This window comes from Gopherus evgoodei, chromosome 11, assembly GCF_007399415.2.
Source record: "Gopherus evgoodei ecotype Sinaloan lineage chromosome 11, rGopEvg1_v1.p, whole genome shotgun sequence".
Taxonomy (NCBI): Eukaryota; Metazoa; Chordata; order Testudines; family Testudinidae; genus Gopherus; species Gopherus evgoodei.
In genome coordinates this window covers 70,263,645-70,290,600 of record NC_044332.1, presented here as the reverse complement: position 1 = coordinate 70,290,600, position 26,956 = coordinate 70,263,645, and the positions used below count along the sequence as shown (strand labels likewise).

Sequence of the window (26,956 nt, the reverse complement as noted above, 5' to 3'; positions counted from 1 at the left end):
AATTTGCGGTAGAGATGAGCAGAGCCCAGGCTCTGGGACCCTCCCACTTGCAGGATTCCAGAGCCCAGGCTTCAGTTCGAGCCCAGACATCTACACTGCAGTTCTATAGCCCTGCACCTGGAGCCCCATGAGCCCGAGTCAGCTGACATGGGCCAGCATGGGTGTTTTATTGCAGTACAGACATACTCAATGTGTCTAGGCTTTCATAAGTGGCTCTAATTAGTGTAAATTTCAGCAACATTGATGGGCGCTCAGCGTTTTCATTTTCTAAATTGATTTATCAGTGCACAAAGTACCAGCTGCTGGCTGCTGAGGAACAGGTTTCAAGACCTTTTAATCTCGCTCTTTATCTATGCAAAGAATAACATTGCCAATGTGAATCCTCCTTTTCCCATGCCACTCTGACCATTTTTGGCCTCTCTGCAAAATTTCTTCACTGGTTTCCTCTTATCTTTCACATTCATGTCAACCTTTAAAGCTCCGTGCAACTCCACTCTGACCTTTGTGCGGAATTAAGGACAACACTTAAGTATGTGCTTCAACGGGACTTGAGCACATGCCAACTTGCTGTCCTGAACAGGGATGCTTTCCTGAATTAGCGTCTATAGCCGCTATCCTTTTCCCACTCTTGTCTTCACTCTTTGCATGCTGCCTGCCCCTTTTGCCTGGAATTCCTTTCTACCCTGATACAAAAAGTTGATTTTAATTCAGATCCCTTCCTGAAACACTGTTCGCTCACCAATCCCGTAAATAAAGCTGTGGACACATTCTTTGTGGAACTTAGAATCTCTCTCTTAGTCACCCATGCTGTAGCCCTGCCTGCACACTAAAACACGTAGCAAGTAAACTCAGTTCTAAGAGAGAGGAATCTGGGCAGGAACCACAATTATTGGTCCCCGTTTTATCACCATTTTGCCCCATATACAAACTGTCAGAATCAGAGCTGGCTGCAGCAAGGTTCTAGTATGCTTGTCAACTTTGATAGAAACCACTGTTGCTTGAGATTTAAGTGAATGAGGTTCCTAAACTACCCGTAATCACAACAAAGCTGATGATAAACCAGATTTATGCATTTTATTTTAAATGTTGGACACATTTTGATTTCATTTTTTAACCGTACATTTTCCTGTCTCTGTGTTTTGCAGTGATACGGAAAGCCGAAAAGTATGCAAGAAGATGAAAGCAGATCCTAATTCAAAGGAGAAAGGGGTGGAATTATTGCATTATAAGTAAGTATAGGATGGGGATGAGATCTGCTGTTACTAATTGTTCAAGCTACTGTATAATGACGTTCATTATTAGTTCTGTTTTATATTATACTGCACTTTAGTACAGGGGCTTATTAGCTTGCCACTGTGCACTTGGACATTTAAAGCAGGCCAGGCCCCTATTTAACTACACATCTCAGCAGTCCCATTAAAGGTGAATTTACTAAGGTATTGAATTTGATGGGATGTAATCGCATGCTTTGCTGAATCAGGCCCTATATGAATAGAGGTATGACTCTGAGGGAGCATGTGTGGCCTAGCGGATAGAGCACTGGACTGGGACCTGGAAGACCTAGGTTCTATTCTGGCTCTGCCACTGGCCTAATGGGTGGCCTTGGGCAAGTCACTTCCTCCTCAGTTGCCCCATCTGAAATAATACATACATCCTTTGCTAAGCAGTTTGAGATCTATTGATGAAAGGTGCTGTGCATTGTTGCTCATTAGAAGAGTTACAATATTGCAAATGTAAGAGATGCTGAGCAGCTGCATCTCCCAAGATCATATCTCTAGTAAATGTTCTCATTAAGGCTTCACAGAAGAAATTATTCACTAGAGAGCTGTTTGCTTTAAGCTTCCCCTCTTCTTTTTTTAAATTGCTTTGCTGTACATTTCACACAGTTCTGTGATTTGAGTAGGATAATTTTATTCTGGATAACGAGATGCCAGGATAAACAGCTGCATGATTTCTAGCAACATTCCTGAAAGTTAATGCTGTTACCCACTCTTCATTCAACAGGGATGGTGTATTTCATACTGAATATAACCGAGCTGTCACACTGAAGGTAAATTTAAATATTTGGTGTTGGGGGTTTTTTGGCACTGGAAAGTGGAGGGATGGGGAGATGTACGTGGATTAAAAACAGATGTTGGCTTTTGCAGTTTTGTGTAGGAGGCGGCAGGAGAGGGTTAAAAAAATAACAACAAAAAACAAACCCTTTAGGTCATTCTGTCTCTGTGTCTGTCAGCTACATATCCACAAAAGTTGGATATGATTACAAAGATAGAACCAATGTAAACTGTGAGTTTACTTGGAGGCTGGTAACAAATATGTTGTTTTGCTGTGAGATTCTGTCGATGGCAGTGTGTAACTAATAGTATTAGCTGGACAGCATTTTGGGAAATACTTTCTTTGTTGTTCTAGCTGCCAAGATATGAGCTTTTAAGGGAGATGAAATGGCCTTTTCTCTGATCTGATTATGGCAGCCTAGGTTCATATAGATCTGCCCTGAGCACAGCAGGAACAAAATGACCTTTTCTCCTCCTGCAGATTTCACACAGACCAATAGGAAGCAAAATTCTATGGGAACAATGAAAGAAGGAAAAAGACTGTCAAAAATTCAAATAAATGTAAGAATTTTGGTGCAGTAGATTAAAAGCACTGTAGGTTGAGCAGACATTGCAAAGCTTTCCCCTATGAAGCCCTGGCAGGGAATCTGTATCCTAATCGGCAACATGTCTTCCTATCTTGGTGCTGGGCCCTCTGCAACCCTGCCACTGCACCAGATCCAGACCTGCAGTAACACTACCTGTGCAGCTTTACTGCAGCTCCTCCATCCAGCCCTGCAGCACCTATTGCTCTCCCAGCAGGTTTAGCCTTCTGAGCGGGGATTCTCCTGAGCCCCAGGCTAACACCACGGCATTCACTTTTCCCTTTTGCCTCAGGCCAGGATTTGAACTGGTGATGAACAAACCTGCAGAGCTTGAAGCATGTGGGTTACATGAACTTGCCCTATGGGATCCATGCCCGTTGTCTGACTTTCAGCCCACTCCTGCATGTTCCCTTTAAAGTCAGGATTTCCAAGGGGACTTATGTTTTCTGTCTTTGAGATGGGCAGAGGGCTGAATCCATGGTCCTCAGGGAGCAATTAGTGTCTACTATCCTGTCTTCAGTCCTTGTTGGGTGAGGGCACTTGTCTTTCCACCCTGTTCAATAAAGGTCTTGATGGCTGCCAGGAAGCACCCCGTATCCCCTACAAATGTTGCCACAACAAGGTAGAAATGCTCCTGCAGTGCTGGCTCATGGACTGTGGTAAAACCGCAAGGCATGCATGTGTCCCTGAAGAGATTAGTGTGCTGTTACTAGGGAGCGGAGCAGATACATTCTTAATCGTTACATGCTGTTACTTGTTCTCTCAGCTTCTGCTGGGAGCTTTCCCCATTCCCGCTGCCCTGTTCGGCACATCTTTCTTGGGCTTCCCCGGACCTTTACTGACTGGATTACATGGCCCTACCATCTACCCTGTCCACTGCGTACTGAAGATGGATAAGCAACTCATTGATGACCCAAGGAAGGGGGTATCTGGCTCTAGTGCAGATGAAAAGGGGTTATCCAGGTACCATCCTACCTCCATGTTCAAAGACCATACTCCTTATTATCAGTTTAGTGTCTTTAAAGTTAGCTTGCAAATGCATCAGTTCAGCATCAGTCCATCATTCAACATGGCTTTCATAAACTTTCTCACTGGCTTTGCTACTCAGAGCTATGTGTATGTTGGCAAGGGCTTTCTCCCTTATAGCCCATCTTCTCCTCTTCCTGTTTCATCTTGCATAGACTGTGATATATCTCCCTCAATTGCATTTTGGCCATGCATCTCCAAGTACTTTACAAACACTAACTAACTAAGTAGTGCAATACCCCAGCAAGGTAGATTATTGTACCCATTTTGCAGATGGGCACACTGAAGCTCAAAGAAGTTAAGGGATTTATTCCACATCACACAGCAACTCAGTGGCAATAAACCAGGATTTTTTTTATTCCTAGTCCTGTGGATTAATTAATCGATCAACCATACTGTCTAACATGTAGTTTTCTGTAGTGTAAGGCTAGGATGCCATAAATGCAGGATTGGAATTTAAGCCTCCACTGCAGGATCTACCTGAAAGGGAATTTTCTCCTGTTCTGTAAAGGATAAAATTTGTTAAAACACAAATCTCTTCAATGATAGCAAACAGAATACACAGAAGCGTTTGTCTGGTAAATTAGTCCTGGTATTATCTCTGAATCAAGTTTGCTCTTGCAAATCCGTGTTTAAAACTGAAAGATTTATGTGTCAGAGCTAAAGGATAATAAGCCTCTTATTAGCATCCTGATGCATTATAGTTTACTTTCCATGAGATGGCCAGTTAACAACCAGCTTATATGGGGCTCAGCACTGTGCTGGGGAACCTGGTTCCATCATGTTGAAACATGGTTTGATCTTGCAGTGTAGAGTGGACAACACCAGGTTCCTGAACTGTGCTACATCTGTGTTATGTTCAAAGCTTTGGCGTGGTTTGAGAAAACAGTTAAAGCACAACTTGGTCCTGTCTGTGCGATGAGATCAAAATGTGTTTTTAATCAGTGTTTGGTATGGACTCCCTGACACAGTGGGTGGACCTTGTCCAGATCTCCAACCCTAGCCTGGGAATGCAGTGTGGCAGAGCTCCGGCCTTGTCCCCGTGGGTCCTGCGCTTCTAGGCTCCCTGACACTGTGGGTGGACCTTATCCAGATCTCCAACCCTAACCTGGGAATGCAGGAACCCTTGTTGTTGCTTTTTATGTTCTTGGGATTAAAAGGTTATTTTTAAAATGCTCAGGAAATGCGGAAGCTCCACTGAGCAGAGGATTGAGTGGAAGGCAATATGCTGCCTACCCCTGCCAGAAAACATGACACAGCATCTTTTTTTTTGGCTGCAAGAGAGGCTGGATGAATTAAATCCCTTTAATCCTTCATCCTCTAGCGGCATCTGTTTCTGCATAGCTGAACTTGGCACATGGGAATTCCTGAAATCATGCTTGATAGCAGTTAAGATTGACCCACTACCTCTTCCCCGATGTATAATTGAGATCCAGACAAGCTCTGCCAACTCTGAAAGAGCAGAATCTGATGTATCGTTCTTAACTGCAGATGATCTCTCTCTCTCTCCCCCTTCCTCCCTCTCTGTCACCTGCCCTGCATGCTATAGAGCCCTCTTCCAGCATTGGTCAGGGAGGTTGTCAGTGGCTTCTGAGTGCCATCTATGCTACTGTTACAATTATGTTGTAAGATAATTTGGCCTGTCTAGACGGGACCCATCTCTGTTACCTCTGTGGTAATGTGTGTTGTTTCTCCCAAAAGTGCCTGAGTAAGTAAAGTCTCCTTACTCAGCAGATCTGCTCCTTGGGTGTATTACGAGACCTGTGTGTTGACTTGAGTAATTAAAATACACAGATACTGCTTTTTCCTCCCCTGAGCCCTTCAGAGCCAACTGGGATGCAGCTGGAGTCTTTCTTCTTTCCTATAATGAACAGATTGTTGTGCTGAGTTTCAGTTGGTTAAACCGTTGCGTCCCCACTTAGGGTTGTAAGAATGTCACTGAGACCTTGTCTAGACCAGAATAAAAGATGGGGTGTTAGCATATGTCAGCTAACATGTCTGAAAAGTCTCAGGTAGACAAATCTTCAACACCAGCTGAGCAGGTTGAGCTCAAGCCTAGTTGACCAGCTGAGCGTGTGCTAACTATGTCTGGCTGTGAGTACATTAGACTTCTCAAGTGTGAGCTGCCTGAATGGGATGAGAATCTGGCTCGAAGGAAGGGAGGAATCTTAGCTCACCAGGCCAGGGAGCAGCTGAGGAGCTGCTTTATAGAATCTAGTTCCGCTGAAGTAGTCCGCTGCAGTCTGGAGGATCCTTGCAGCAGTGTATCCTCTAACCTGATCATGCCCATCTCTTGACCTGTTTCTGCCATGGCTCCATCAGCCATGCAGAGAGAGAACAAGCCCTGATGACCTGGGATATTCATGTTATGCAAGGAAATCATGCCTTTGAACAGCCCCTCAACTCCAGCACCTTCCATCCTTGTTCAGATGAACTGTATCAGTTCCCCTACCCAGGGGCCCTCTGCCGCATTAAAGAGTATGGCTTTAGGGCAGCATGGCAAAAGCTGTTGCTGAAAGGGAAGATGAAAATTCAGCTTAGTGGAAAGGTGGCATTTGGGATGGTATCCTTCCTGTTCTGGTAGCAATTATGTTTAAAAGCCCTTTGTTGTCTTTCCATTCGTCACAGTCAGTGGTGGCCTTTCTAAAGGATCCAGAAGGAGCTCCGTTGTGGGAAGAGGATCCTGAAGCCAAAGATGTTGTGCATGTGGACAGTGAAAAGGTACTTCAACCAGATACATAAAGTGTGTGTCTGTGCTTTTAATGTACTGTTAGTAAGAAGTGTGTAAATTCTTTACAAAAGTGAGCAAGCAGCATTATCCCGCTTTTCAGAAGAAGAAACTGAGGCACCGATTGTTTAAGTAACTCTCCCAAGTTCACATCTCACATTAACTACAGAGCCCGATCTCCCGACTCCTGTCTCTGCTGCAGCATGCTGCCTTACTTTTAGTGAATTGCAAAACCATTGGGGGTATTGCAATAGTACAACTGAGATCAGGGCCTCGTTGTGCTAGGAGTTGTACACCCAGTAAGTGACCAGTCCTTGCCATGAGGAGTTGACGTCTAAATAAATATGAGAGAGACAGGCTGGGAGAGAGTAATGTTGTTTTCATTTTATAGACTGACAATAAAGCATAATGAGATTCAGTGATTTGCCCAAGATCATGCAGGGAGTCTACAGCAGAAGCAGGAAGTGAAACCACATCTCCACAGTGCTTGCCCAGTGCTGTAACCACAAGACCAGCCTTCCTCTCAGTTTAAGTGGGAAGTCTGTGAATATATAAAATTGTATTTCTCATTTGGAAATGCCAGGGTTGTTGCAGTGGTAACAGTGCTGTCTCCAGTACTGATCAGTTTGGTGATTTGTATGCTTTTCCAGTCTATTGATTTTAAAATTTTAAGTGATTGAGCTTTAGATGGTGTTTCATAAAGAGCCTCTTCCATATCTAGCTTTCATTTCTGATATAAGGAACAGTTATTTTGACATTCAGTTTTTGTAAGAAGATTAATTTTTAATGTTCACCTTTTTGTTCTCTATTACAAGCTCTTCCAGGGTCACATTCAATTTAAAAACTTCATCTGGTTTGCCCACCATACCGGCAGTGAAAAATCTATTCTCATTGTCTCTCATGGCCCTGCCTAGGCTTTCACGGTGTGGAAGCTAAAGTCTTTTTTTTAATTGAGTCCAGCTCCTTAATAAGAAATCAGAGTAGTTTTCTTTGAGAGGATCAGGCTGGAAAATGGGTCTATTATCCTATGGCTTCCAAAAGCCTCTATTGAGAGTCAGCAGGTAGTGTAATTTCTACAGCGTATAACTGAAAATTTCTCGTAAGGTATTTAGTGTATCAGTCCCGTGGTAATTTGTATTAACTCTTTCTAAGCTGGAATTGAGTGGAGAGAAGTGATTCAAGTTTTGGCTTTGTACAAGATTTCCACCCTTAAATAATGAAGCAAACAAGGGGAAGTGTCTTTAATACAGTATTTGCCTTTTAAAATTGAACACGGATAAAAGTGACTGTGGCCTGATGCATGTGCCTGTTTCATTGATAACGGTTTTTGTTTGGTTTATACTTTAGGAATTCAGAAGACTTCTAAAGAAAGAAGACAGACCTCTTCTGATGATGTTCTATGCCCCATGTACGTCATCTGGTATTTCCTATCAACCTGTCACTCCTGTGGCTGATCAACCATGATCCCTATCCAGAGGTGCTCTCCTCTGAGTGGTGGTTTTTCCACTACTTTCTTCATTAATTACACTTTAGTGACTAGTGTTCATCTCCTTGCACTGTACAGCCCTTAGCATTTGTCTTGTGGTTTCTTTCTGGTCTCTTTCCCCCTGGCATCCACTCTATCACTCTCTGGGCCAATCAGTCTTTTTTTTAAATTAGATTCCCTTTTCTTTCCACAAGTTGTGCCTCTTTCCACTGCCTGCTGGTACCATTCTCAGTCACTACACTTTCACATCACTTTCTTACTACTTGTCCTGTCTGGTTTTCTCATACTCTATTCCTGTTTGGTATGGTGAGTGCATATGACTTAATAATGCATATACTTGTGTGTGCCCAGCACTCTGCCCTGTACAGTACTATGGACGCATGTGAGTACTGTTCATGTTTTTATTTCCTTTCTGCAGTGTTCTTCTCCATAGCCCATGAAAAGCTGGTCCCATGAGAACAGTGAATCTCTAAAGGAGACCAGGGCTCTGGCTGCAGCTTCATATGTTCTGCCTGGTATCAGGCAGAGGGGACAGACTACTGCTCAGGAGAGCTGCATACATGATGTAATGTGGGGTGCTGAGTAATTGAACCCAAGTTGCCAGGGTCCCTTAAAGCGTTTGGGAAAGAGTGTCAGGTGGAGTTGTAACAAATCACAAAATGACAGCAGTGTGACACCTTGACCTGTTGTGTCAATGCCCGGTGACTGAGTCATGCTGTGAACATCGCTGGGTGTGAATGTTGCACTGCTGCTGTTTGGTGGCTCCTTGCAATTCCATTCAGCAACCTAGAGACTTTCCAGCTCTTTAATGCTCAGTACCATTGCACTAGAGCCATTGCCCACTTGCAAGGCAGGCGAGCTGTGAAAAGGGAGCGATCACATGATCCAAGATAGAAAAGCACTATTGCATTAGCCTTGGTAGTGGAACTGGTGATGAGTTAGGTGTCACTTGCAATTGAGCGATCATTGCTTTGCTGTGTTAAACTGAGCATCCCAAAGCAGCATTGTCTGTGGTTTCCTAATAAGTGGCCCAAAGTGGTTTCTTCATCCAGGACATGTAATTCTACATTTATTCCTATCTGAGCTTTGCTAGGAGCTGCCCAGGACTTAGTCTAATAGCTCAGTAAAAGAGCGCATTTCCCTTACCGCTGCAGCTTACCCTAGCTCCTCTCATTTAAACTTTACACGTGTGGAGAGATTCTCTGGTTCATCTCTGTGTGGCCTTGCTGTGTTCTGAGGTGTAGCATGTACTGTTACTCCCAGCAACTGCCTCCTGCCTTGTATCTGGTGAGATGATATGCCTTCCCCAAGTCTGTAATTCGTTCCTCTAGGGAGATTCCTGAGCCCCAGAATACTTTCACAATTTACCTCCTTCATTAATAATTGTTTTCCACAACCAGTCCTTTCTTGAAATGCACATTACTTGACACTTCATTCTCTTTGAGCTGTTCCTCAGACACACTGCCGCTTCCAGTGTTGCTTCTTTTGAATACCTGCTGGTTTTTGCTATTGTAATGCTTTTGCTGCTCTCTAAACTTCTACAAAGAAGCCTACTTTTTTTTTACCCTTTTTGATTTCACAATCCTTCATTCCCTTGTCTTTTATTTAACATTAACCTTCTGACTTGGTTCTCTTCCCACTCTTCTTCTTTCCTTCTGCTGTGCCACCTACTCAAGAAAGACCAAACTCATCCAGCAGTCACATTAAAATACTGGTTATCAGAATGTGTAGATACTGATTGCTGCCACGTGGTGTGGATGGACCCTTTTGTAGCCCTGACCTAATTCTTGTTACTGGAAAGACATCTGAATCAGTCTCTTACAAGGGAGGGATAGCTCAGTGGTTTGAGCATTGGCCTGCTAAACCCAGGGTTGTGAACTCAATCCTTGAGAGGGCTGTTAGGGATCTGGGGCAAAAAATCTGTCTGGGGATTGGTCCTGCATGGAGCAGGGGGTTGGACTAGATGACCTGAGGTCACTTCCAACCCTGAGATTCTATGATTCTAAGCAACCCTGTGTTTCACACTTATTACCCAGTGCTGGAAGAAAACTTTTCCTTTGATAAGAATGGGGTCCCAAATCCCTCCCTCTGGGATGGTATCTGTCTGAGATCTGCAGTGCTTCTAAACTTTCTTGGAAGCGAGTCATACTGCAGAGAAATCAAAGATGGTGAAATCATCCATTTTTGCTACATTGTGGCAGACTCACAGGGAATAGACATCTTCAGTATATGCTAGTGAGTGGGAAGATGAAGGTATCTGCAAACTGCTAAATAAAGTAAATTTAAAAATCTAAGAATACAGTGATGCACGCTAAAAGCTATTGGTGGGAGGTGGAGGAAGGGGCGAGAAAAGGCTCATTATCCATAGAGAAATCAGTTGCCACATGAACGCATTGATGGTTGTTACAAGCCTGTGCAACTAAGCCAAATCTAAACAACTAGCAGGTGGACTAATTGGAGACCAAATTATTTGTGGTATGAGTCCAGTTCAGTGCAAAATGATTGCAGGAAGTGGACCTGACTTTGCAACAAATGAAGGATATTTATAGTATTGGGCTTCCAAAATGGAAGAGTTGGTGAGCATTGCAAAAATTTAAGTGCATCTGATTAAAAATTCATTTGAAGGCATAAAGACAAAATGCAGGAATAAACAAATGACAGAGACCAAATTTGCTTGCTGTGAATGTGGAAGAACAACACAACTGAGATGTCTGCATACACTAAAGGTGCAGGATCATGTGTGCTGCAAAAGCATAGTGTTCTCAGCACAAGTTACGAAAGAAGTACAGAAGCAAAAACGTGACCAGATGGCTGGAGGGTATATTTCATGATGATGACGACAAAATTAAGTTCTTGATTGAGTCTCTTGATTAAATTTACAAAGTGATTGTCACATTCAGTGTTTGTTAGAAAAAGATCAGTGATTGTTCAATGTTAAAATAAATCCTAACCTTTTCAAATACCTGGCGCAAAATAAGCCCTTGTGACAAAGCTACGCTGAGAAGTCTGTATAGGACAGATACTAGTTGATGAAGTTTGAAATAGGGTAACAGGGAGTCCACTGCTGAAAGATGGTAGATGCAATACAGCATGGAGTGGAAGGTGAGGACTTCAAGGCAGCTGTGAGTTTGGAGCTGAAGGGAGTTAGCCAGGTTGGATTTTTGAAGGTAAAGGAGACCAGTGCATGCTTGGATTTTAGGAAGGAATCCAGAAGAGAGTGAAAGGTTAAGGCAGGGATGACGGAGGTTACTAGCCAGGACAGTCTGAGGCCCAGAGGGCTGCTGGAAGGAGTTTGAAGTATAGAACAAGAGACGTCAACGTTGGTGAGAGGACAATGAAAATGATTGGTGGGAGGAAGTGACTGACAGAGGATGCCATTTGCTGGCTGTTCAGCAGACTGCATGACAGTGGTTGATGCCAGTTTAGGCCTCAGTGAAATGGATGGTGTGCCGTGCACATTATGAAATCTTCTTAGCTGGCACTAATTAACCCCCTTGTACCAATCTCAGCCAAGGTCAATCTCACGCCAAGGGTGGAGTAGCCATGGAAACTTGAATCGTTTCCCCTCCTCTCCTAGAGGATGTTTCCCCTGGTTGGGGATGAGGTACACTGATGTGGGGAAGCCTGAATTGCTGTTGCCAAAATCTCCCCAGAAACATTAGCAGCTATTTTTTTGGGGTGATCTCATGCAGCGTACAGGGCAACTGCTTATTCTTTTTCTCCTCTTCACTGCTGGCTGGAAGACAAATACTGACTACTGTCGCATTGCAGTCCCAGGAGTCATTCAGATAAAAGTCCCTTTCATCTGACTCAGAAGGACTTAGTCACGTCTTCTCCACCATCTCAGTTTACTTGGCAATGGAAAAACCTTCTGGTTACAAGTCGATTTATTGCTAATCTACTTAAACCTCCTACAATATCATCTACACACAGCCTTTTAGCACGTGCCAGTCCCGTGTCTTCTCTCTCCCTTTTTTTCCTAGCTAATCTACCTTGTCTGGCATCTGGGGGATCTTCTTTGAACTGTCACCTTTCCTAAGTAGTCAAATGAGCACTAGTGTTTTTTTAATGTCCACTTAGTGTGTTAAGGAAGGGTTCCTTGATTAAATTCTTAAGACTTGTTACACTGGATTGAATCAGAAGTGTCCCAATTTTTCCATATTAAGGGCCAGATTCTGATTGCTCTTTCACTGGAGTGCAAGTTTGGGGGGAGACATATGACTTTGAACATGGATCTTGACAAGTGATTTTTAAAATGTAGGGTGAGACCCAGATATATATTGGACCCAGCTCAGTGGGAATATTGAGTGCCTAGAGAATATAAGATCAGGTCATTTTAATTGTAAGCCTGTGTGTATGGTTTCAGTTAAAGGGACACTGAGAACTTGGTTTAGGTCCAGAATTTAGAATTAATTTTTTTCTTTAAGTGAGGAAGTAAGGGAAGAAAAAAGGTTTTAATAAAAAATGGAGAGAGAGGTTTTGGTGAAATTTTGGGGGAAATATCAGTGATAACTGTTTCAAATTTTAAGAATTTTCATGAATTATCATGGCCCCAAACACAACACCACTGTGCTACTGCCTCTGGAATCTGAGTATGAAACTGGCTGATCTGGATGAGTGAAATGCAAAGCCAAACCTGAATGGCAAAAAAGTAATTCTCTTAGAAATGTTAAATAATCTCAGGGGCTTAGTAAAGTAGGTAAGGAATAAAGAGTGATTTTATTTTTTTATCTTGACGTTCTTTAGAATGTTTTAAGATTTGAAGCTGTTTTTCAGAAAACATTTCATCTTTCACTGTTTTGATGTGCTCGATTTCATGTATGAAATAGTGTCATTATTGGTATATGATTTGCCTTGTCTTTTTTCCTCCCCTTTTTGACCAGGGTGTGGTGTCTGTAAGAGAATGATGCCATCTTACCAGCAGGCAGCCACAGAACTGAAAGGCACATATGTAAGTGAGAGGATGACAAGATGTATAAATGTCAAAACCAAAAAAACCTTAAGTTTATCATCTGAATATTTAAGATTATATACATATTAACTGAAACAGGACATTTTAATTGATTTCAGGTTGAATGAGAAATATTTTAAGCAAGTCCAAAAAAACTAAAACCAAACCTGACTCTAAATCTTTTCACAATGTTTGGTCTTGATTTCTGTACTGTGGAGCATGAGATTTTACTCATTCACCTCCTACACCAAGTGTGACTCTTGGCAGAACAGGCTATGGTTCTGATCCCACACACACTTAGCTTTAAGTATGTGAGTAATCCTGTTGTTTTCAATGGGGCTGGTCATGTGAGTGAAGTTAAGGAAAAGTTTGCAGGATTGGGATCTAATAGTCCTTTTAGTCTGGTGTCCTGTCTATGACGGTATGTCTGCATTGGAATGGGAGGTGGAATTGCTCCATGTGTGGCTGTACCGGAGCGAGCTTTGATCGAGCTAGCTCATTAAAGTAGCAGTGAAGCCATGGCAACGTGGGTGGTGACCAAGTATGTACCCAAGATCCTGGGTGGGATTGCACTTGGCCAGCTGGCCTGTGCTATTTTTAGAGAGGAAGCTAGATTAATGCTAGCATAGGTATATCCACCTGAGCTGCAGTCACATCTCTTGTTGCAGTGTGGACATATCCTGAGAATGACCAAAGCTGGATGCTTCAGAGAGACACTTAAATTCTCATAATACACCTAGTTTTATAACAGGGAATCATACTCTGGTGGGAGGGCGAAATTCCTCTTGACTGCAGCTTGTGATCAATCTGTCATGAAGGATGAGGATTGATTGACCTTGTAATTTTATCTTAGCTTTCATAACTGCAGATAATGTATGTATTCATAGATATGTCAATCATGTTTAGAACTTTATTAAAGTATTGGCATTGGTAATATCCTGCAACAGTGAGTTCCATAGGTGAATTATATGTTACATCAATAAGATTTAACATTGATTGTAAAATCATAGAAATGTATGGCCGGAAGGGATGTTGAGAGGTTATTAAGTCCAGCCCCCTGCACTTGAGGCAGGACCAAATAAACCTAGAACTTCTCTGATGTGTTTGTCCAACCTGTTCTTAAACACTTCCAATGATGGGAATTCAACAACCTTCTTTGGAAGCCAATTCCAGAACTTAACTACCTTTATACTTAGAAAGCTTTAATCTAACCTAAATCTCCCTTGCTGCAAATTAAGCCCATTACGCCTTGTCCTTCCTTCAGTGAACATGGAGAACAATGGATTGCCATCCTGTTTATAACAACCTTGAACATATTTGTTACCAGTCCCTCCTAAGTCATCTTTTCTCAAGACTAAACATGCACAGTTTTTTTAACCTTTCCTCATAGGTCAGGTTTTCTAAACCTTTTATTATTATTTGTTGCTGTCTTCTGGACTTTTCTTTAATTTATCCACATCTTCTCTAAAGTGTGGTGCCCAGAACTGGACAGAGTTCTCCAGCTGATGCCTTACCGGTGCTGAGAAGAGCAGGACAATTCCTCCGTGTCTTACATATGACACTCCTGTTAATATCATTTTGGGGTATACTAGCCTTTTTCACAACTGCATCATGTTACTGACTCAGATTCAGTTTGTGATCCACTCTAACCCCCAGATCCTTACGAGCAGTACTACCACCTAGCCCATTATTCTCCATTTTGTAGTTGTGCATTTCATTTTGCCTTCCTGAGTGTATTACTTTGCACTTACCTATATTGAATTTCATCTTGTTGATTTCAGACCAAGTCTCAGATTTGTCAAGGTCATTTTGAATTATGATTTTGTCTTCAAAGAGCTTGCAACCCCTCCCAGCTTGGTGTCATGCACAAATTTTGTAAGCATAGTCGCCCCTCCATTATTCAAGTCATTAATAAAAATATTGAATAGTACTGAACCGAGGATTGTCCCCCACAGGACCCCACTAGATATGCCCTCCCAGTCTGATAACGAACCATTGATAAGTACTCCCTGAGTACAGTCTTTCAACCAGTTGTGCACCCACCTTGTAGTAATTTTATTTAGTCCACATTTCCCTAGTTTATGGGAATGTCATGTGGGACTGTGTACAAAGCCTCACTAAAATCAAGATATATCACATTGATTCTTGACCCACGCACTCCCCATGACTTATTTGAAGATATCAAGTAGGGGAAAAACAGTCAATCAATCTTTTTGTCTATCATAGATAGATATAGATATATAGCAAAGAAATTCAGAGAGGGTCTGGGTACGTGGGAGGCAAGGAAAATGACTGATGGAAATTTGGGTTAGAGCAGAGTTTAAGCTGAGTTTGGGTTCCTCCTAAGAGTGTTTCATCATTCAGGTTGTCACAGATGTCAGGCTACGCCCCAGAGAGGCTGCATGTGATAGAAGAGAGAGGTTGAAGCCTTGAGTTTCATTGGCAGGGCAGTTCCACTCAGTATATCTTACGAGCATTAAAAATCCTCACATGTACATGCTCCCCCAAGTAGTTGTTCTGAATCTCTGTAGATGCATGTGTTAAATGCTTGTTTGCTTAAAGCTACGTTCACTGAGATTTGCTTGCATTTCTTAAGGGCAGAGTACTGTCCTTGAAGATATTTTTATAAGAATTCTGGTATAGCTGAAGAGCATTTAAATACCACCTGTCCTACAGTGTGAATTCCATTGAATTAACACTAGGTTCCTCTGTACAAGACACCCCTATCTGGCAGGACAGGTGAATTGTATTGCTTCAGGACTTTAGGTATACAGGAATGAGATACATAAGGATCCATATGTGTAACCAGCACTGGAGGGCTAGCACTGTGCAGAACACACTGTATTTTCTTGTAATTTTCTATTGCCTATGCCACAGACAATCCCAGTTTTTATGCTCCAATAAATTTGTTGGTCTCTAAGGTGCCACAAGTACTCCTGTTCTTTTTGCTGATACAGACTGATATGGCTGCTACTCTGAAACCACTTTTTATAGGAGTTGCAACTCAGGCCAGAAAATTTAAACCATTATTGTCCCATTTTCTTCCCTCCCCACCCCAACAGTTGATCATTTCCTTTTGCTCTTTAGAACGATCTTTCAGGAGTATTGTCTTAATAACCCAGTGAGACTGAATGCTGGGGTCCCAACACTACAGTGAGCTCCATGCAGGCAGACATCTGGGCTGGGCAGAAAGTTGTTGAAGTCAGCGGGACTTCATGTTGGCAGTGGGGGACCTCTCTGCACAGTCAGCTAAGACCAAAGTCTTGCTCTGGCAACTCACTGTAGATCAGTGGTCACCAGTCGGTCAATCGTGATCAACTGGTTGATCCTAGAAGATCTCCCAGTTGACTGCTATCTCTGGTGGTGCTGTGCGCCTGCTGCTAAGGCAGACTCCCTGCCTACCCTAGCCCCACGCCGCTCCCGGAAGTGGCCAGTGCAGCCCTGGGGGTGGGTGGACAGGGATCTTCCTCCGCGCACTGCTCCTGCCTGCAACCACAGCCCCTGCATTGGCCGGGAGAGCTGTGGGGACAGTGCCTGCAGAGAGGGACAGTGCACAGTGCCATGTCCCTCCCTCCCCCGCAGGGATGTGTTGGCCTCTTCCTGGAGTGGTGTGGGGCTGGGGTAGATAGGGAGCCTGCCTTAGCCTTGCTGCACCTGTCGCTGACCGGGAGTCACCAGAAGTAAATGCTGCCCGGTGGGAGGCTGTACGCCAACCCTCATCCCTGAGCACCCTCCCAGAGCCAGCACCCCAACCCTCTGCCCTGAGACCCCTCCCGGAGCTAGCACCCCATACCACTTTCTGCACCCTGCATCTCAAGCCCCAGCCCTGAACCCCCTCCCAGAGCCAGCACCCTGTACCCTTGTCTGCACCCCAACACTCTACCCCAGCCCAGAGCCCCCTCCTGCACCCAAACTCCCTCCTAGAGCCTGCACCACCTCCTACACCCCAGCCCCCTCCCACACTGAGAACCCCTCGGCCCCAGCCCAGAGCCTACACCCCACCCACACCTCAAGCCCTTGCCCAGGCCCGATAAAAGTGAATGAGAGCGAGTGACTGGGGGGTTGGGGGGATATGGAGTGAGCGGGGCTTGGGGAAGGGCTAGGGCCTCAGGAAAGGGGCAGGATTGATCCTGGTTTGCCCTTAGATTCAATACGTGTTCTTGGATGTGGAGACTACTGCTGTAGAAGATGCTGTTTCCACACAGAAGCTCAGTCCTTTGGTCTAAATTCAAACCCAGTTTTCCATGGATTAATGTTTCTATATTATCTAACTTTTTCCATATATATTTCATCATTTCTAAAATTAAGTGAACTTTTAATTATACTGCACATGTCAGAGTTTTTCCATTGTGTACTTTAAAGCAGTAATGGTTCCGGGTGAGGTGTTTCCTAGCAGTTTGTGGCTGGCTTAGACAAGCTGAGGGTTTGCCTTTTACCCAACCAGTCATGTAAAAATGAAAAGGTGAACTGTCTGTACCTGACATTGGTTACTGTATTCTGCTTGTGAGACTGGTCTCTTTGCTGTCAGTGCTGTGGCCAAGAGGAAAGTTAATTACTTTTTCAGTGTTAAAGTAGGTTCATAATTCACATTAAATTGCACAACGATGCAAAAGGAAAAAGACCAGATCACCATTTGAATGGGGTATCTTTGTCCTGCAATCAGGGTGAATTCCAGTTAATAACAGTGAATTCCTGTAACTATCACCCTCTGGCCCCAATTTGGGAAAGCATCCCTGGTCGGCAAAGAACTTAAGCACATGCTTAAATTCCCATTGATATCAGGTACTTGCTTAAGAAGGCCCCTTTCTTTGAGGTTATTGTGTTAGTGCATGTCATGTGTTTTACTTTATTGCATGGGATCAGCAAAATCCAGACATGTTTTAAAATACCGAGGGTTACACTTTGCATGGAAGTTTGATCTCATCTTTCTCTTGGAATTCTTAAAGCATATATTATAGCAAATTTGGGGTCAGTTCATTCTCCCATTAATGTTCATGGGACATAAACCATTCACTTAGAGCGATCATGTGTCCCTGAAAACCAAGGGCCAGATCCTCAGCTTGTGTAAATTATTGTATCTTAATTGAAGTCGGTGGAACTACAACCGTTTATACCAGCTGGCCCCAGGAACATCCTTGTGGAGCCTTGGAGTTTTCTGAGCTCATATAGCTAATGATTTAAGTGAGAGCTTTGGCAGCTTGACCCTCAGCAGAAATGTAATTAATCGGCCTGATTCACCACTCCTTTGGCCTGTATAGTCATTTATATCATGCAAACTTACCATTGTGATTTGGTAGCTTGTTTCACTTACTCTGCATGTGTGTAAATGACAACATGAAATACAAGGCATAGAGAATCAGGTCCAGTACCTGTAGGGATCAAGTAAAATCAGTCATTGGTGGTTCAAAGAAAATGTATAAAAATAAAATGAACAGAAGACTGATGTAAGGCCTGCTCCTTTAATCTGCCTCTTTGAGTTTGCTGGAGTAGGTGTGGAGGAAAAGAGACAAAAATGTCTCCTTTTGTAACTCTCCATTACATTCTGCGTAAAGGCCGACCTTCATGTGAGGATTTTGTACTGCAGATTTATTTCCCACTGGCTCTGAGCACATTTTGTCCATGCAGTTTGCTGCAGTCAGGAAACTGGTATTAAATTCTGATGTGGTTTTTCAGCTGGAAAGAGAAAATCCTGTTTTCAGAGGAGTTTGGCTTAAGCCCATGCTGCTAAAATGATTTAAACCGTCAATGCCATTAAAATGGAGTTAATCTTGGAGTTGTATCTCCAAGTTGAGTTGACCTCGGTGTAAGTCCCAAACCCACAGAAATGCATAGCTAGTCCCATCCACTACTGTCTAGTGTTTTGAAAGTACTTGAGGGGTAGTATGGTCTGTTGGTTAGGGCACAGGATTGTGAGCCAGGAACTCCTGAGTCTGTGTCCATTTTTTGTCACTGACTCACTGGTGTCTCTGTGAGATGTGTCACTGTGCCTCAATTTCCCCATCTGTAGAATGGGTATGGTGCACACCGGCATCACAGGCATTGTGAGGCTGAATTAACATTTATGAAGTATATAAGCACAGTGTGTTATTTCGAGATGCCATAGATACTTGGTCTCAAAAGGCAGGCTACCTCCTTGCCAAGCATTGGTTAAAATGGACCTATACTTATTCCAGCCTGATCACGGGGACCGGACTAGATAACCTCTTGAGGTCCCTCCCAGCCCTACGTTTCTGTGACTTGAAGTGAGGATGGATGAGGGTGGCTTTGTTTGTTTAAATAAATTCATGCAGCTCAGAGCCCAAACCCAATTCTGGAAACCTCTGAGGAAGGACTCCTTTCCTCTTGCATAAAATGAAAGAGAACTCTATTTTTAAATTGCAGCAAAGTTGATTTATGCCTCTGCACCTGCCTCCCCCAATAAGTGCCTTTTTAAATGACAAAGCTACTGCTCAGACTTTTGGGTTTTCTGGCCTTTAGGTGAGACTTTAAACTGGCTGCCCAGATGGAAGCCAAAGACTTGGGGCTAGAATTGCTGCTGTCCTGGCTAATGTCTGCATGCTTTCTGAGCTGTGGTACTTGAGAAACAGGATAAACCTGTTTATCCTGCCACTTGAAATGTAAATATTCGGAGATGGCAGCAGTAATTCTATCGAACAAGTCCCCTTTGGGTAGTTTTATTAGATGGTGCATATAAATAAGTAATCTGTAGCAGAAAACAAGGAACGGCAATAAGCTAACTGGAATGTTTCTTTACAAGCTGTATATAGTAGGCCAGGCTCTGATTTCTTTTGCATTAAAGCAAAACCAGAGTAATTCCACTGACTTCAGTGGTGTCTCTGTGGCTTTGCAGTAAAATGAGTGCAATCAAAATCTGTCCAGGACTATTAGTCTGGGCAGTTTGTTTCTTGTTCTGAATTTACAGTGATGTCCTGTATTATTGGGAATAGCAGGAGGGCAAAGAAACAAATGGTTCTGTTCTGATCTTGCAGGTACTTGCAGGGATGAACGTCCACTCCACGGAATTTGAAAAGATAAAGGAGGACTACAATGTCCGGGGATACCCTACCATCTGCTACTTTGAGTCAGTCTTTTTTACTTCTTTAGAAATCATGTTAAATCATAATTTCATGTTCCTCATCATCTTCCAGCACAGGGACTAAATCTCATTTTGTTGCATTAATAGGAAAGGAAAGTTCCTGTTCCACTATGAGAACTATGGGGCTACTGCTAAGGATATAGCAGAGTGGCTGCAAAAGTAAGGCATTGAACTTTACGTACTGTACAAAACAATCCAGTCCCCTTCCTCCTTCCCTCCCACACTTCCTCCTCTCCAAATAAAACCACACCACTGATGTTGACTGAACTGTTACAGGTTAACTCTGATTAATGTTTGTTTTCAGCATGCATGCCTTGTATTTTACAGTTGCAGCGTGTTGCTAGCAAAAAGCTGTCTGTGACCTGTCTGCTGTAGACAAAAAGGTGTGCTGATCTATGGGTTTCAATTCCAGTTCAAAATGTGAGCCTAAATTTTCAGTTATCTTGGACGTTTCCATTTTTAGTGACCAACTTGAGACTTTTTAAAGGGCCTGATTTTCATAAACTGGGTGCCTCAGCGGTTTTGAAAACAGGCCCCTTTAAGGTGTCTTCTGTTAGTCACCAAAAGTCAATGAACCCAAAATCACTAGTCGCTTTTGAAAAATGAGGCCATGATCCATACGATGGATATTGGGTTTTCTGTTTTGCTAGTGGCAGTGCTTATGTCATGCTAAGTATTTTTTTGGCTTGTTGGAGGTTTGTGGGCATTGTAGTTGAGTCGCTATACATTTTTACACACTCGTTTTGGCTAGATCTTCAGCTAGCGTAAGTTGGCGTAGCTTCACTGAAGCTGAGCTACTGGAAAGCACACAGATACTGTGGTGATGAGGAAGACACGAGAACCTATATAGAATAGACTAGAACGCCAGTTTACAGCAGCTGAGGACCTAGCCCATGGATTTTATCAAAATTTGAGAAAGTCAGGACTTTCCCCTTGTCTTCCCTCATCCAGTATGTTCTGCAGCACCAAACTCTCCATATCTTGGTCAATTCCTCAATAGAAAATCTGCACCTCCCTCTTCTTTCCCTTCCCTTCATCTGTTCGCTACACTTGAGGCATGATGGTCTTGGGGCATTCATAGCAGCAGGCCGTTTGGCCTGGACTTGCTGATACTTCGCCATGCCTGTACCCCAGAACGAAGCCTTGACAACATGCCCATTCACATCAATGGGAAATCTGCATTGGGAACCTAGGATGCTGAGGTTGGCTTGAGTCCTACTGTGTGAATCAAAGAGAAATTTGGCTTTGGTCCCTAAGCCTCTTTCAGTCCATAAAGTCATCAGAATTGAATGAGTAAGACAGCAACTCCCTTAGAGCAAGGATATATGACTTCATCACCTGTACTTTTTATGCCTTTCAGGCCTGGAAGGATGTGGGTTATCACCTGGCTACCACATGTGAAACCTTAGACGTTTTGGTGCTTTTTCAGTCTGCCCACATTACATCCAGATAATCCCTGTAATGTGCAGTACTTTTATATCTGTGCCATGACAGCTCGTGAACACTGCTACTGGAAGCAAAGCAGAACAGCTGCAAGCTCTTTCGAATAATAATCTCTGTTAACAAGCCGCTGAGGGCTTTGGCTGTTATTGCAGCAGTCCAGAGCTAAAGACAGCTGTTTGTCCTCACTTAATTTTCTGTACATGCTTAATAGTTTCTCAGAAGACAATCTGTGCAGAAGCTTTCTTGCCTCTCTTTTGTAATCAGTATAATTTTTAAGAAATCACATGTAGAGATTAAAAACACTAGGATTTTGCCAGTAATAGATGTGGCACTTAAAATTGTATATAGTGTGAGCCTATCACATGCCCAATATGATCTTACAGAGAGCGATCTGCAATACAAGTAGCCAAAAGCTATGGCCAGGGCCTAAAAATGTAATTAAACAGCTTCGAGACATATGTATTTTAAATATACAGCACATATGTAATTGAAAACTCTCAGCAAATAACTCAGCCTCAGGTTCATCCTGCTCTTTGCAATATCTGTTTCTCAGGCTATTTCTGCACTTGGATAGAGAGGAAAGTGGCTTCCTTTTATGAAACACAAGTGGGGTGAAGCAGTCGGTGAACATGCGTACTCTGTACATGTGCCCACACCAACTCTGGGTTCTAATATACTAGCTCTAGACGTCGGGAATGCTCAGATCTGAGTCTAAATCGCCCTGCTTTGGTTGTCTCGAGCACGAATGAGGGGTGTGTGTGTATAACTTCTGAAATAAGATGGTTTGAGGTTAAAGAAAGCCCCTGCAACAGAATCTCTCGCATTAGGGAGCTACTTTGGTACAGACCATTCTATATTCTGACAGAGCAGAACAGCCAGGATGTGTCCTTACCAGAGTGTCCGTTGTGACTGGTGGTTGGGCAGGCCATCACCTATACCGAGAATCCAGCGAAGACTTGTGAGACATAGAAAATGTCAGTAAAATTGTGACACATAAATATATCCTCCAAGGGGTTGCCTTCCCCCACACCCCTTTTCTCAATAAACTTGTTTTCAGTATTTGGCAAATCAGTCAGCCTGTCCTAAATGCTGCGGGGGGGAAACAGTAATTTGATTTTGGGGTCGTGAAGGGGGGGTAGAGAGAGAGAGAGGAAGAGAAGGATTGAGTCAGCCAGGGTAGTTGTTTTTCCCTCAGGATAAGATTTTTATAGTTTGGAGGATTGGAGCATCTTTCCTACTGCTTGCTCAAGATTTCTGTTTCTTACGCTGGAGGCTTCTACCTCATCAATCTGCAGATATTTGACCTCTCTTATCTTTCTAATAGACACCCAGATAGATCTGACTGCTATCTCATTGAGCCTTAAGACATTTTATGAAGATGTGGAGGAGCAGCAGTCATACAGCCTCCCCCTGCACACTGCGTGGTTAATACATTGGATGCTATTCTGTACATACAGTGCTGTAGTACCTCTCCCGCAGCCTTTCCTATCCTGATGATACAGTGCATCTGTCTTATTAATGGCATTATATAAATGATCTTCAGTGATGTCGCCCACTCATGCTTCCCTCCCTAGTAACAACCACCAGACCCAACTCCTTGCAACTGATTACTGAGTCCATCTCTTCCTTTTTTTTTTAAACACTCAGTTCCTAAGCTGCACTTTTTTCAGACTGTCTTAGTAGGTCTTAGCAGGTTCTTAGCTCCTCTCTTTTGACCTCCTGTTGGGCCCCGCTCAGACCTGCACTGCCAGTTACAGTACTTCCCTCGTCCCTAGTTCCTCGTTTAAATAGCCCTTGATAACCCTTCCAAACTTCTGTCTTCCACTGTCATTAGCCACTAGGTTTGCCTTGCCCCTTAACATGCCCCAGGTGCATAGATGGGATTTCAGCCAAGCTGAAGTGTCTTCTCTGCTGCTATCTAGCCTTACTAACATGCACACAGGATTTTAAGTGAGCCACCCATGTGAGTCACTCCTTCTCCTTAATTTCCTAATTAGTTCCTAAAATAGATTATATGGGGCCTCCAACACTGCTTCCATTATTTCCTTAGGTTGCTATTGCGAATGATTTTTATTACTGAAGCACCTAAGAGCCCCAAGTGTGCACCTGGACCCCATTGTGCTAGGCGCTGTGCAAACACAAAACACAAAGACAGTCTTTGCCCCAAAGAGCTTACAATCTAAGCGGATGCCTTCATTAATTAAACTGCCAGATCCTCTCGCAGACCTGGTAAAATTCTGCCCGCTAATGGGGAACAAAAACTCCCCGCCAGAATTCTTAAAACCACCATGTGACCCTCTTTAAAAAAAAATAAAAAAAAATCCCTCTTTAAACCCTTCTTCTGCCAGGACCCTACAAATCACTTGCATCTGGCATTGATTAGGCAAGTGGCTTTTCTGCTAAACGCCTCCCCCACCGCCCCTCCGTTTGTCTGTTTTGCCCTCCTGTTGGGCTTTCTCTACATATTAGATTGTGAACTCTCTGGGCAGGCACTGTCATCTTCGTTTGTCTGCACAGTGCGTCGCACAGTTGGGCCCTGATTCTTGATTTGAGGTTCTTAAATACTACTGGGATCTAAATAAAGGGCCTGGTGCATCCCAATTTACTATGTAATATTTGGTATTCTTGGACCATACCTCTCCACATATGTAGGCAAAATGCACTACGTCTGTCTCTCTGTAGCTTTATTCTGCTGTTACTAAACCATATTTTGTCTAGAGAAATGACAGCCAGATAAGATAAATGAGTTATAGCCTCCACTTGCCATTGCATGTGCCAGGCAGCTGAATCACTAATACATTTTAATCAAAAATAACAAATCTGCCTCCATCAGAGATGGGCCAGAGCCAGCTCTGAACTTTGCTAAAGTTTCTGAGGATATTTGGTTCCATGTTTTTAATTCAGCTGATTCTAACATCAACAAAGTCTGGATCCAAGTGTTCCTGTGTTTGAGTCTACCGTATTATCAACAGCATCCTAATAAATGTCAAATTAGTACCACTCTTTGCATCTTCCAACTTCTGTTGCTTTTCCTTCTTTCTGTTACCCTGTCATCTGCCATCTCTTTACTGCCCATGCTTCTGCACCATACAGCATTGTGGAGTGCACCACTGTTCTATACAGTTGGGCTGTTAGTCTCCGTGGCATCCACTTGTCAGACATAACACCTAAAATGTTATTTCATGCTCTTCTAGCATTCCCCAAGCTGGAGTGTAGCTCACGTTCAAACTCTGTCTTCCATAATCCAGCCACCAAAGCACTTGATATGATGAGTCTGATTAAGTTGTACTCCTTTAATCTCTTTATCCAGTTTTCCAGTGGCATATTTATTGACCCACGGGCCCTCTGTCTTAATGATGCTCATTTTCATCTCATGATTGCTCAGGTGGTCACACTGCTGGTTTACTATTTCCTCTAGGTCTTCTTTTGAGTGTGCCCATATTGATATGTCATCTGCATATAGCAGCTTCTCACCTTTTCCCATTGGGATCTTCTGCTGATGGTAGTCACCAGTATGATAAATTGCCATCTGCCATCTTCTGTCTCTTTAGTGTACGTTTATGGAGGGGAAGAAGGATAATCTTCAGGGTGAGGCGTTGGACTGGAACTCAGGAAATGTGGGTTCAGTTCCCAGCTCTGCTGCAGGCTTCCTGTGTGTCCCTGAGCAGTCACATAATCTCTTTGACTTCGGTTCGCAGAGTACGTAGGCATGTGCCTAACTCTAAGCACATGAGCATCCCAGTGAAGTCAGTGGGACTCGTCCCGTATTTGAGGTTAGGTATGTGTCAGAGTCCCTTGCTGAATCAGAGCATAAATGCCCAGTTGTAAGAGAGGCCAGTATTATCTCACAGAGGTGTTGAAGATAAATCCATAAGTATTTGGGAGCTACTCAAGTGGGGGCCATAGCTCACTAGAGACAGAGTCTTGGCACAAAGTCCTGAGACCGCCCCCGTCACTTTACCTCTGCATAGGAGTGCTAAATCCAGCATCGTGTGTATTGAGGCTATTTGTTGGAATGGCTGTTTGACATTTGCTGAAGTGGGGCTAATGGCAGCTAATTCTGGGAAAACAGGGAGCATTCTGCTGAGCTGGCTAACAGAGTGGTTTAAAAAAAAGGTGTATTTTATATTACAATGAAATAATAAAGCATTTCTGTTTATCTCCCTGCTCTACCCCTTCTATTTCCACCATCTTTACGTCTTTACGAGCTTCTGCTCATGATGGAGTTTTCTTTTCTTCCCCCGTTTTATCTAGTTTCACTGCTTATCAGTTCAGAGTGGAACCAATTACAGAACTCCATTTGGTGGGGTTAGTGTGTCATGCGTTAGTGTTTGCACAATCAGATTGCAGGAAACCAATCTGGTTGGCTGAAATGGTTGCTGTTTAACACAGAAGAGCTTCCTCTCAACTGTGTGTGTCTGTTTTGTAGTCCCCAGCCGCCTCAGCCTCAGGCCCCGGAGACTCCCTGGGCAGATGAGGAGAATGCTGTTTATCATCTGACGGATGAAGACTTTGACAAGTTTATAAAGGAGCATTCGTCTGTACTAGTGATGTTCCACGCACCATGTGAGTTTGTGTTTCCTATTCCGGAGTCTGATCCAAATGCCTGTTTGTAAATAAAAAGGGTTGTTTATATCTCAGTCTCTCATATACAAGCTGAATGTCAAGATGCAGATTTTTTTTTTTGTAATGATCCTCCTAAAAGAAAATTGGCTTGAAATGTTCGTAAGTTCAAAACACAGGTGAGGAGCTGGAGATGGCTTGTTTGTTTTTGTTTGTATTTTTTACAGCAGTTGAAAAACTTAATATGTTGAATATTCTGGACACTCATTATTTTACAAAGCAATCGCCTCATATTCAGCTCATCTCGTGTGTTGTCCCACTTCCACTGCAGGGGATCTAGTGGATTGAGCATGTAACTGAATCCTAATCCCACTGCCTCTAACTTTTCACTTTGCAGCCTTGAGCAAGTCACTGGCACCTATCTGCCTCAGTTTCCCCAGTCTGCCAGAATAGAGACAACAGTAACTGTGTGGTGACAGCTGGTTAGTTTGTGTTGGTAAAGGGCTTTGAAAACCTGAAGTGCTGTAGAATTATTGGTATTTTAATGTTAATTATTTTGCTTAAAATAAATTGAGGTGGGTTGGATTACTTGAATTTTGATCTTGAGCAGGGCAAATATCGGATCTTGCCTCAGATCGTTGCCTTTTTGCTCCTTCTATGGTCTCATCCAATCAGAATGCTCTAAAGTGACCAGGAGAGAGTATTTGGAGCACATGTTAAGTTGACTCCTGAGGTTGGTGGTGCTTTATTGACACATCTCAGGTTGTCTAGGAGACTGTGAGCAGGCCTTGCCATGATGTTTCATGTTGTGTGTTATCTGCACGTTGAACTACTGAGGGGCACTCTGTTTTAGTAGATCACTTGGTGCACACCTGAAGACCACTCAGATACTTCCTCTAGTGGAGAATGTGGTAGCTTGCTTACTTAGTGGCATTCTGCATCTAGTGCATATATCACTACTGTTATGCAGATTGCCATGGCTGCCAAATTGTTTCTGGGTGCAACTGAGGATAATTATTCTTCTT

At 43.2% G+C, this 26,956-nt stretch overlaps 1 protein-coding gene across 2 annotated transcripts in view; it reads left to right on the top strand.

Moving 5' to 3' along the window:
• PDIA5 (protein disulfide isomerase family A member 5) overlaps window positions 1-26,956 on the top strand; it is a 130,403-nt gene that overhangs the window by 41,516 nt on the left and 61,931 nt on the right. For both annotated transcript variants that reach the window (XM_030579850.1, XM_030579851.1), the window contains exons 4-11: window positions 1,146-1,229; window positions 2,005-2,050; window positions 6,293-6,385; window positions 7,740-7,800; window positions 12,762-12,829; window positions 19,819-19,910; window positions 20,013-20,084; window positions 25,798-25,934. In XM_030579850.1, coding sequence (XP_030435710.1) covers window positions 1,146-1,229; window positions 2,005-2,050; window positions 6,293-6,385; window positions 7,740-7,800; window positions 12,762-12,829; window positions 19,819-19,910; window positions 20,013-20,084; window positions 25,798-25,934 — 653 coding nt within the window. The remainder of the gene's footprint in view (window positions 1-1,145; window positions 1,230-2,004; window positions 2,051-6,292; window positions 6,386-7,739; window positions 7,801-12,761; window positions 12,830-19,818; window positions 19,911-20,012; window positions 20,085-25,797; window positions 25,935-26,956) is intronic.